General features: G+C 39.2%; 1 protein-coding gene across 8 annotated transcripts in view; it reads right to left on the bottom strand.

Moving 5' to 3' along the window:
• Positions 1 to 542: 542 nt before the first annotated feature.
• Positions 543 to 12,033, bottom strand: part of mical2a (microtubule associated monooxygenase, calponin and LIM domain containing 2a) — a 34,045-nt gene continuing 22,554 nt past the window's right edge. For 2 of the 8 annotated variants that reach the window (XM_069693451.1, XM_069693450.1), the window contains exons 14-22: positions 11,652 to 11,755; positions 11,368 to 11,436; positions 11,149 to 11,283; positions 10,624 to 10,728; positions 9,079 to 9,345; positions 7,328 to 7,435; positions 6,331 to 6,511; positions 6,152 to 6,228; positions 4,155 to 6,072 (exon numbers count right to left, since the gene is read on the bottom strand). In XM_069693451.1, coding sequence (XP_069549552.1) covers positions 5,674 to 6,072; positions 6,152 to 6,228; positions 6,331 to 6,511; positions 7,328 to 7,435; positions 9,079 to 9,345; positions 10,624 to 10,728; positions 11,149 to 11,283; positions 11,368 to 11,436; positions 11,652 to 11,755 — 1,445 coding nt within the window. In that variant the 3' untranslated portion in view covers positions 4,155 to 5,673. The other 6 variants (XR_011310694.1, XM_069693454.1, XM_069693452.1 and 3 more) reach the window with 6 other exon arrangements.

Genomic DNA, 12,033 nt, shown 5'->3' on the forward strand with positions numbered 1-12,033 from the left:
AACGAGATTCTCTGCAGTAAACCAAAAGAGGCACAAATTCCCTATTATGTCACGCGGAAACATTGACTGTCGCTATATCCTGAAACCATCTTCATGCGACTCTCAGAACAGTATCATAGCTATAAGCTATAGTTTCAGTGATACAAGACATCACCTTTCTCTGTCCTTCAATTAAACAAAATTGAGGTTCAACCTGCTCTGAGCAGTTTTATATTACACTATATATCATCAGCAACTGTAGAATTTTCTTTGACCTCCATTGCCTGTTAATGAGGAAACTCTTCATCTTTTTACTCTTTAATAGTCAACTTGAAAACTTTAAAGTTTAATTAACAGGCCCAGTGGCAAAGACTTAACTCCTGATATTAACAGGCTTTTTAGAGTCAAGGACTTGTTTAAGTTCAGTGGTCCATTTCTTGGAAAAGTATTTTGTTGTTTTATTCAGCAGTTTTTTTTCCAAGTCACTGGAGGCTTAGCCCTTCGAGGCCTGTGCGCATTCCTGAAGAGTTTGCAACACAACATAAGATACATTTTTTTCTTTTAAGATAGACTAAAGAGGAGACAGAGAAATCCCAGTTTATTATGTGCTTTATTAGGGAGGTTTTATTCCTGTTGCACAAAGTGTAAAAGAGACACAGAGGTAAGTTTCCACATACTGAAATACATCATACCTCCAAGAGTATTCATGATATCCATTGATTTATCAATGATGCGATCATGAACCTCTGGATAGAAACCATTAAAGGCTCATCACTGCCACTGATCTGTGAGGAAATATTTTAATTTGTAGATCGTGGGTGTGGACATTTGACATTTGGTTAAAGTTCTTTTCCTGAATTGAGAGTAAATTTGCAGGTTCCAGAAAACACCTGTTGGTGACTCACAATCAAAGGCAATTAATGTGAGGCAGCCTAAAATTATTCACAATATTAAAGTCACAACATGTACATTTACTGAATAAAAAAAAGTAATACAGGAATTGCTCAAGAGCACATTAAACCATTAAGTGAAGACAACAGTATTTTTTTATTTTTTTTTTATAAAATCACATCCTTAAAATGATTCAGTAGTAATTAGTCCTTCTCAGTCCTGAGTGGGGGAAGTGATGTCTCTCTTCTCTGTCAACTTCATATCGAAAACCAAAGGAGACAAACACCGGAAAAGAAATCTGAATATTTCTGTAGACAAGTGCACTGTTGACTGCTCTTTACAGTTTCTAATTTGAGCTGATGCTAAAACAGCAACTGAAAGACATATTTGACATCATGGACGATCTTTGAGTAACACCTAATTCTAAAATTTGTGAAAAAAGTTGCGAACAAACAGCAAAGAGCACTGACTTTTTCAACACACTGTTTATCTCAGTTCAACTTGTTTTCAGTGTAATTGTTTTACCAGATGAGACTTGGGTCATATCTATAAAAAAAAAAAAAAAAAAAAAAAACAGAAGTCAGCTTTTAGATCTAATTAAATAAACCAAATACCAATGATTATGTACGATAGCGACAAACATTGTCATGCGCATGAATGAAATGGTGGTAAAATGAGCCTCTCACATTCAAGTCCTGTTGAAAGAGCAGGATTTTATTTTGTTGGGGTGATTTGAGGGAAGTTATTTTATAAAGGTTTCTGTCAGTTTGTTGGTGTCATAAGGAGTAGATTTCAAAAAGGGTTTTGTTGTGCGTTAAATTTTGTTGTCTTCTAAACATCACACACAAAAAAACACTCCAAACACACGTCCATGTCTTCATGCTACACTTCGACACGGCGGATGAGGTGTACGTGGACAACTCTGGCTCTTCTACTGTGTTGGACTGACAAGTCATGCTTATAATTATAACATCTTATCAATAGTAGGAGTACAAGAAGTCAGTGCAGTATTAGTTAAATGGAGAGCGGAATCAATAATTGACCAGCCACTGTTAAAGTTTCTCTTTATTTACTCTTAAAGCAGAAGTTTGAGCAGAAGTATAAACTGTTGTTGAGTCAAGGACTTTATGAGAAGTAAAATCATGTAATAGCACATTTTTTTGAATGAATGGAGATTCAGTCCTAAAAGCTCTCTTTGCATTCCTGAGCAGCTTCTAGATGCACTTTTTCATTTCAATTTACTGAAGAGGAAGCAGAGAAATGCCATGAATGTGTACTTATTTAGGGGTTAGGCCACGAAGACTAAATAAAGTAACCGAGGTCGATGCACACAGTTAGAAAGTTTCTCTAAAAGGTTCTACATTGAACCTTTGTTTGGAAATGTTAAGTGGGTCGTTATTGTCAGATCATCATGATAATGTAACTGAACCAATAAAGACCTGTGGCTCTTTTCCACAGTTACATTTCCACCAGTATGATCACAGTGTGATCTGCCGGCCAGCGAGCAGCATTATTGGATCAGCAGGTTTGAAAGGCTCACGGTGACGAGGGAGGGGCGCTTTGCACTTTCAGTGCATCCACCCACATGTAGTCCTCTCTAACCTTCACGTCTCCACTGCACACGTCCAGGTGTCGGCACAATGGACAACTTTTAACTTAATGAGAGGCTCAGCAGTCTGTTGCTTTCCTTTTTCTCCACTCAGTGAAGAAATACTGTGCAGGGATTATGGAAGTGTTGCTTAACAACAACGTGTTGAGTTTACCAACAGTTTTCCTAATCCTGAAAGTCAACAGGCACGCAGGTGAGTTTGAAAGGAAACTGAACAGATTTGGTTTGTTTTCATTGTTTTGTTTTTTTAAAGAATACTTTGTCTTTTTTTATTCCAGATATGTGTTCTTTCTCCTGAGGCCTCTATTTCTCATAATGCACCTGGACTGCCATTCAGAGGTTCAGATGTGTACATAGTGGCTCTAGCTGCTCGCCTCCAGTGGAAATGAGCTGCAGACATCTGTTGAGCTTATTTCTTTCTGACTCCAAACTTTTTTTCGTTTCCATTATCAAATTTGTCATCTTCAGACTTAGTCAATACCGACTAAAGTGACATCACTGGAGGTCGTTTATTCCTCTGGACCCACAAAAGACAAGTTTTTTTCACACTCCCTAAAACCTGTAAACAGACATGGAGGCGAGTTCCCTTTTAAAATGCATCTTGAGCTCACGAGACACAGAAATTCAACAACATACAGGAAAACTGTTGAATTTTAATCTCGGAATCAATCAATTTCTACTGATTTAATATTCATTGTTGAGCTGGAAAACAGTAGTTTAAATTGAACATCTAGTCATCCATGTGAACTGGCCACACCCATCTGCTGAGGAACAACTAGTTAACAATCACTGAATGGACAATGTGATGGGATTGTTTGGTTAATAGTTACAGAATTGATTAGTCAGCTGATTACTCTTGCTGATTTTAAATTGCAAAGTTGATGTTAATAAAGGAACACTTTTACTTAAGTGCAAAAATATTGGAATAAAACCTGATTTGAAGTCTGGGTTTGTTCTTTTTACCAGTTATAAGTCCAATAAAACAACATTTTATATTTCTTTCAGGCCTTGTTTTTTAGGTGACAGTGTATATTACTTCTTCATGAATAAGGATGTTGTTACACTTTAGTGTCCGGCAGTAATCTGCGAACAGGTTCTGTTCTCCTTGGTACCGCTTATCCAAGTCCATGTGAGGGTAGTGGAACCAAAAACTCTTTGGGTGACAGAGAAATTATGAAAACACGTTTGGATTTGGTGCAAAAATCTGTTACAGTATTTGTTTTGCATGTGAAGAAATCTTTATTAACCAGTGGAATCAGACTGAACTCCCATTTGGTTTCATACTGTTATCTATAGTGTGTGTGGGCAGAGGTCACAACCACGCTGCGTTAGTACATCATTCCCAAAACAGCTCAACGACAATCACTGAAGCCATTCATTAGTCACGAGTTTAGTTTAGCCAAAATTCAGTGTCACTTCAAAAGGAAATTATTTGAATTATTTTCACACTGAAAATGCTGTTCAGTCATCTCAGACACGTTGTGTCAGTTATTTTACATCAAACCTGCAGCCACCTCACAATTATGGCACGCAACCACGTGACCATGAAGGTGATCACCTTTAAAACGTCATTTCTCCGAACCACCCGGTCGCCTCACACGCTTCATAAAAGCCATCAGCTGAACGAGAGGAAAAGAGAAACATGACCTGAAACGCTGAGAACATAAAGACGCACCAAAGTAGAAAAAGTTTATGACAACAAAACAAAATACTGACATTCATAGTGAAGAGTGTATTTTGATGCTGGCACCTTTGTCCATGTTACAGTTTGCGCGACTTGCTTAACAGATGCATGACTTACATGTTATACAAGACCAGGTAGTATGTATGAAAACCATTCTTTGGTATTTTAAAACACTGATGTTTTCCAGCTGCACTGTAAAGAAGACATTTAGCTCATGTCACATGCAGCAGATTCTCTAATTCAACATGTAATATTAGGCAGCAGAAAACAAAACACAAACATAATGTTAACGTGCTGTAAACACTGAAGGAAAATGCCTGACATTTAAAAAAAAAAAATCATTTTCAAATATATTTAAAGTTAAACAGAATACTCTGCAGCTCTAAAATGCTTTACAAGCACCATTAGATAACGTATCTGAAGAGGAAGCAACCATGTGGCTTCTTGTCAAAGAGGTTTGCAGTTGATCTTCTGATAACATGCTTTGAAATTATGGCAAGAGAGTGACATACATTCAAACCATCACAACATGCTTACTGGTTCTGCTGTCTACAGTAAATCCAAAAACCCTTTCAAACATTTAAAATGTAATTCTTTGTGATGGTGTACAAGGCAGAGGTGAAACATGAAGGGGTGGGGTTTCATATTTTCCCTTCATGTTTCTTTTCTGAGTCAACAGTAGATGGCAGCAAAGTACAACTAAATACTCGACAGTATTTAGGGAAGTCCATAGTATCAAAATCTCAGAGATTCTTTGTCTTTGGTGTCATCCATAAAAAAAAAAAAAAAATTAGACGTTAATGAGAGTAAACAGAGATCAGATCATAAAATGATAGAGGAAAAAAAATTTGACATGCGTGTAAAACACACATACCTGCACACATGTAAAGAAAACATGGCAGGAGCAGATTTGCCTAGTCACGGTTTCCATGACACCAGGCTTTTGTCCAATGTGACAGTTTACTGCTACATCGACGAGGCAGCTCTCAAAGATAAAGTGCATCAAGTCAGTCAGTTGAAACCAGAGTTCACAAAATTTAAACGCAGAACCAATTTTCCAATACAGTTTGTAAAAAGTTAAATTCTACATTTCAGCAGTCTAAAGTCTTTAATCCACTGACTGAGGCCTGTTTTATTTATCTGCATTTTAACTACTTGTTTTACAGGACTGTACAGTTTCCACATCAAGCCCACTGCAAACGTATTTGGTGCAGCTTTCATTGTCTGACAAACTGTCCCAAGTAAATTGCAAAAAGTAAACTGCAAAAAGTTGTATAAGCAACTTTCAATGTCTTTTCTTTGGCTGGAGCACAATTACATCCAACACACTGGCAAATCTACCTACAGTGTCATCATAAAAGGTAAGTAAACATTAAGAAGGTGCTTGTGCACATTTGAAGATGATAATATGACGAGAACATTCCAGCTAATGTGCACCTCAGCCACATGTTTAACGGCGTTTTTTGGAAAAGTTGAGGTTAAATATTAACAGCAGGCGTCTGCTGGGAGTCTAGATGAGCCTGTGTCCGATATATTCCTGCAGCCAAAGTAGGACAGGTTGGAAAGAGCTCGGCCCATCGGGCACAGCCTCTGTGTACATCTGCAGAAGTACCTCTTGTAGAACAAACAGCAGGGGCAAGCTCATGCTCAGTAGCTCATACAACAAGGTATAGTCCTGGGCGTTGTCCCTCAGGTGGCCAGCGAGGGCCTGTGCTGCACTGCACACACGGCGGGACAGATGCCAGGGGACGTTACACACAGCACGAGACACACTCAGGGGCCAGCTAAGCTGTTTCCTTATGAAGGACCTGAAGGTACCTGCTGCAGGTTGACTCTGCAGGTCTGTAGTACCGCCGGGCTGCGAGCCTTCTTCATCAACAGCACATCGCTCCTGAACTCCACAACGGTTCTGGGACAGAGGTCACGGAGTTAGACATTTTACAGTAATTAACGTAAGAAGGTGATGGATAAACCCACGAGATACTCACAGAGCGTAGAGAGAAATTCCTCCGCAGGTTTGTCCCATTGTTGCGTTGATCAAAATGAAGTTTACAGTAAAGTTTCCCTGTAAGATAACAACAAAAGTCAGGGGGAATTATGTCAGCAAAACCAATTCATCCTGATCTTTGTGCTACAGTATGTAAGTGATATGTGGCTGCACACATACCCTCTTCAGAGTGGAAGGCTTGCGCTCCCTGTCGCAGAGCACAGCTGCAGGTCGAACAGCGAAAACACTCCCTGTGGAAGTAGAGGCCCTCGGCACAAACCCTCTCCACCATATAAACACGCTTCTCGCATGAGTGGCACTTGTCACCCGACTGGGGAAACGCCCTTCGCACTGAACCGCCCTGGGAAACCAAAAAAACAACAACCGTGAAGTCCTGACAGCAGATAAAAAATGAGCTCTAATGTCAGACACTTCGTTCTGATTGATTTTCAATGATCATTTCACATTAACTGAAACCACATTATGACACTTTAATGAATTTCCATCACATTCATGAATTTCAACGATCACTGACTGGTAAAAAGCTTTTGTTCGACAAAGACTTTTTACAAAACATCAATTTAGAGTTTGATCCAAACATAAAATAATAGATTACAATTGTCTACCGGGAGCTGTTCCCTTAAATGAAACTAGTGTACATCCTGATATAACATGTGGCTGTTGGGTTGGGGCAGGCTGTTCGGGACGGGTGAAGGAGAGAAACCCACAAAGTGCCACCGCAAGAACACACACTTCTCCTCTGGGAGGACCGCCGGTAATTAAAAGCACAAGGAGCAGAAACAGCAGTTCAAACAAAGCTCTCATGCAAAGCACTGTGTTTCTGGATGAATCGATCTCTCATAATAAAATGAGAGATTGACAACAATGCAAACCGTGTGCCGAGATGCTTGTTTTTGCATTTTTAGAACAATCCCTCGCTCAACACACAGGATTTCTGTGTGTTGCCTTTGGGATGGACAAAATATGTTGAGCCTTCACCACTGGAACAAGCATCATGAACACACACTCTTTTTCAAGGATGAAGTGCACCCAAAGAAAACTAAAGGATGAGGGAGAAAACTGACTGCGTGCAACACTTGTGATCTTAAACATGACCCGTTTCCACATGCACAAGTAGTGCAACACACAAGTCACACATCCAGCTGGAGATAATCACCTTCTGTACAGCAGAACTGTCTTCTGAGAACAGCCCGCGAAGGTGAACAGCTTTTTCCTTGATACTCTTTGCATGAAACTCTCTAACCTGCTGTGTCTGAGCTTTTTTCTGCAGGATGATACAGGAACACAAGAGAAGTCATTAGTCTCGCCTCCTTAGTACAGTGAGACACATTCTCCCGTTAATAAATATAAAGCTCTCTGTGTGTAGACATGATTAGGTTGACTAATAACCACTTAATAAGCACTGCATGGTTAAAGGATGAAAGGCCTTTCTATTCTACGTTCTCAATAAGAAGCAGGATTTGACAGCTAAGTGTGTTTTGTCAAGAGGAGAACAATAGCGTCGCTGTGTGGAATGCAAGCTGCCTTATTATGTTAATTTCACACCCCACTTGATGTGGTTACTCATACTGTACTGGAACAGAAAACAGCCACACGGTCCTGGCAGAGAAATCACAGACACGGACGTCGTCGCAGTCGGATTTTAAAGCACATTAAAGGATAATCGGTGAACTTCAGATCATTTCAAAATAATGCTGCACAAAGTTGGATTTTCTAAACACTGATAATACGAAGTGGGCAAAATAATGAAAATAATCACTTAACCTTCCTGCTGTACTCGGGTCTTTCATTGCATCAAAATGGCTGTGATAACGGGTCACGAAAGACCCGAGCGCAGCAGGAAGGTTAGAGGAAAAGTTTACTTATTGTCTTTGTTATTTGAGAATTAGGAGAGTTGAAGTGTCAATGACACCACAATGTCTGTATCTTTAGTATGGAACCAAGCTCGGCATAAAGAGTGGAAGAAGGGAGAAACAGCTTGTCCAATTCTGTCCAAGGTCTATTGTCTCTCTAAAGCCACAAAGTCATATAGATTAAACAAAGGAAAGAGATTATATATATATATATATATTAGCTTAGTTTAGCATAAAGACTAAGACTAATATATATATATAAATATGCTAGCCAGTTAGCAGCACTGTATCAGCTATATAAAAGCTATGGCAGTCAACACAGAGCTCAAAGCTGACACAGATGAAGTGTTACAAATGTTCCAGCGACATCTGTACAAAAATATATGTGAGGGGAAGAAGTTGAATTTATCAGAACAATGGCACACGAAGACAAGCTGCACTGACAAAGTGGAACAGCAGTCACGATTTAAAACTAACCAACGTGCATATAGACGGCTAATAACAAAGCTAAAGCAGTCCATTAAGGCGCTGCTTAAAACAGTGATGCATTTATCTGTCATCTGTATTTTAAGAACATTCTCCAAAAAACTGTATTGGAAACTAAAATAGCTCACTCATTACAAACTTCTAGGTGAAACAATTCTGCTGTGCTGATCTGAGCCGGTGCAGGCATGAGCTTGTAAAATCTGAATAATCAAAACAATTTATTTGCAGAGGTAATCCTGTGGCTGCAGCCCGGTCCTGGCCAACCTGTCCCACAAGGCCTCAGACTGGCCAATAATCTGCCTGTGTGTCTGCCTCAGCTCGTGCCAGGTCTGTAGGCCTGCTCTTGCCATTTTTGTCAGGCTGGATAATTAGGGGCTGACTTCACCATCTGCACATTACACAAGCCTACATGTATAATCAGGACAAACTATATAAAAGAATCAACATTCACTCTGGGGCCTTTTTAGGGAACAGAACATGCAACAATCACAATGGTTTAAAAAGAGGGCAGAGAGGAAAACAGCCAGAAAACAGAAGTTAAAGACACAAAGGAGGAGACACCGTTCACCTCAGAGATGTGTTCATCCACCTCCCTGAGGCGATGGAGGATTCTTGACATGAAACGGACTGCTGAGTGGCAGGAGGGAGGAGAAGCAGGGGGGTCTGCGCTCTCAGGCTGAAGCTGGGCCTTCATCTCGGCATATGTTTGATCAACATGTCTGAGCTTCACTACAGAAAATGGATGCTGGGACTGAGGCTGGAGCTGGGGTTTGGGCAGAGTCTCTGGCGGCAGGCGGATTAACTGTTCTGCTGCTTTTCTGATACCCACTTCAAACTGAAATGGATAACAACACACGTGAGCTCCTCACCGAGCAATAAAGCCTTTTTCATCACGACTGTAAATAATTTAAAGAACCATACAGGTGGTTTTATCGGTTTCAGCCCATTAACTACAAATTACAAATACTCCACACGGCTGCCAACCACTTTCAAAGTACAGCACAAGTCTTCAGACTGATTTCCTGCCCTCTTGGCAGACATTAGACGTGCTAGCGCAGCATGAAAACCATCCTGCATACATCACAGGGTCTGTTTGCTATATGTTTTCCAGGGTTATGTAATCATCCCACAGTAACAGTTGTGAGCAAGAAAGGCTTTTAAAGCTTTTGTCTTATAATATTATTGAAATAATTTACACCCAAATGGAAATAATTTACACCCAAATGGAAAAGATAAGACAAACAGGAAGAACTGGAGAGGCAGTGTGGCTAAATTTAAATGATGCTTTTTCACACTTACATTTGCTTTTTGTTTGTCTTGTAGGTGTGATTTCACAACACTGTAGCCCATGATTACAATGCTTTGACTACACCTATGAGGAAGGAGTGATTTAATCCTATTTCTGAAGATTACTGGATAAATATAATAAACTAAATTAGTTTATATTATTGAGATATACTTAACACAAGGGTAAAAACAAAACAAAATACTCTGTGGGATGTAAGACGGGAGCCTGGGAAAACTTGACTTATACATTTGATTATTATTTTCCATAAATGTAAAATGTAAAATAAGAAATTATGTTTTTAACCAAAGCATAAAACAAACTTTAATTTACACCCAAATGGAAAAGATAAGACAAACAGGAAGAAATTAGAAATAAATGCACATCACGGAAAAATAATTGTACAACAATGGTTTAATAGATGTTTAACGGTATATTTTAAGATTTCAATATAGTTTTGTGTTTGAGGTTCACTATTCCGTAATGAGACTTGAAGACATCACATTCAGCTACTCTCTGGAGTAAAACTAGGGCTCAAAGCCATTCAGGACTAGAAACAGTAAAACCACCAGTATGTCCTTTTAAATATTCAAAAACTGAAACGTTTATGGTTAACTGTGTTTGGGCTTTACAGTAGGGTGGTGTACGTGTTTCATGTACACTGTGCATTCATAGGATATGATGTACATGTGCTTTGGGAGAGCAGGAAGAATTAGCAACAAACTACTTTTCATTTTATGTGAAGTTTTACAGACTGTCACTAGTTTCAAAGATGTTTTTCTGACACCTTTGGCTGCTGTTTGTACAATTTGTGGTGCTCCAGACTACCTGCGTCACTGGAGGAGGTTTAGGTGGGACCGGAGACCTGAGTTTGACGGGCAGACTCTCAGGCAGGTCAAGAGTATGAAGCAGCAAGGACCTCTCATAGTGTGACTGAGATTTTGCAGAGGGTTAGGAAAAAATGAGTTCATGAAAAAGGGACAGAAATAGAGAAGGCAGAAAAAGATGAAATGCTAGAAATAGCCAACACAGACAAGAGAAGATTTTATAGCATTAGCAAAAGGAAAGTTTTGTCAGATTAAAACCACAAACTACTGACTGAGCTCCAGCTCCAACGAGGGACAATTAAAACATTCTTTATGATCCGTAAAATAGAGGACAAATGGCCTTTTTAACTATCGATACTCAGGAAAGATGTAAACGAATAAGTCCGTAAACAATAAATAGATCTTACATAAAATATAAATAACGGATATGAATGCATAAACAGTTTACTTACAGCCTTAATAAAAAACTATTGTCATTCAACGGATAAACAAAATTTGATGAAATACAACCTACAGTGTACTTTACCTGTGATTTGCGGACAGTGTAATTGGTTGTACTTTCAAATTTGGCCAGCAGCTGAGAAGCCATTGAGCGCACTTTGTTTTCTTTGGGCTCCTGCCCTTCTCGTACTGGGGAGCCGTTACTGGACAGATTGGTGGCCTACAGAGAAAGAAAGAGGCGGACAAAAACTTAGTAATATATCAAAACGTCCACACAGCTCTTACAAATAGTTTCTTAACAAACCTCCTCCAGATAACAGAACTTTCGCCTCCTTTTGTAAATGGGATCTGAACCATCTGACTTCTTCTCATCCTGGAAACACAGAGCATGGAAATAAGACTGAATATGCAACAGTCACAAGAAGAGAAGTTTGAAAGTGGAAACAAACTACTCAAATAAAAGTATTTTGACACTGAAATACAATAAAATGTTTGGGTTTTTTTTTCAAACACTTAAGCAAGAAATAAAGACACCGAAAACTTGACGTATTCAGTGCATGAGATTTAAACACTTGAAGGGGGAGTTACCTTTGGCACCCGTTTCCTGGGCTGTGCAAGATTGAGCACATTATTATTACTTCTGACTTCCTCAGATGGATAATCTTCATTGTTTTCATCCACTTCTCTGGAACCTGCAGCATAACACAAGACTGAATCAGACTTTTCATATTTTCCACTGTGCACAGCCATAAATGTCTCATGATATCAAAGCGTTATTGCTTTATAGATTATAGAAGTTATATGAGCGGTCTGAGAAAAAGAGTCGTTACTGTATTTGTGTAGAGGAATGTTCCACTAAAAGACAAGAGCTGAATCACTGAGCTGCATGAAAGAGGAAGGTAATAAGTTAAAGAAGATGTTGAATAATACAACATTGTATACAGTAGGCAGACATTAAGAAGCACTTCTG

The sequence above is a fragment of the Brachyistius frenatus genome, unplaced genomic scaffold (assembly GCF_029030835.1).
Source record: "Brachyistius frenatus isolate BFR_SWC_R1_liver_20210118 unplaced genomic scaffold, ASM2903083v1 Contig_15, whole genome shotgun sequence".
Lineage (NCBI taxonomy): Eukaryota > Metazoa > Chordata > Actinopteri > Embiotocidae > Brachyistius > Brachyistius frenatus.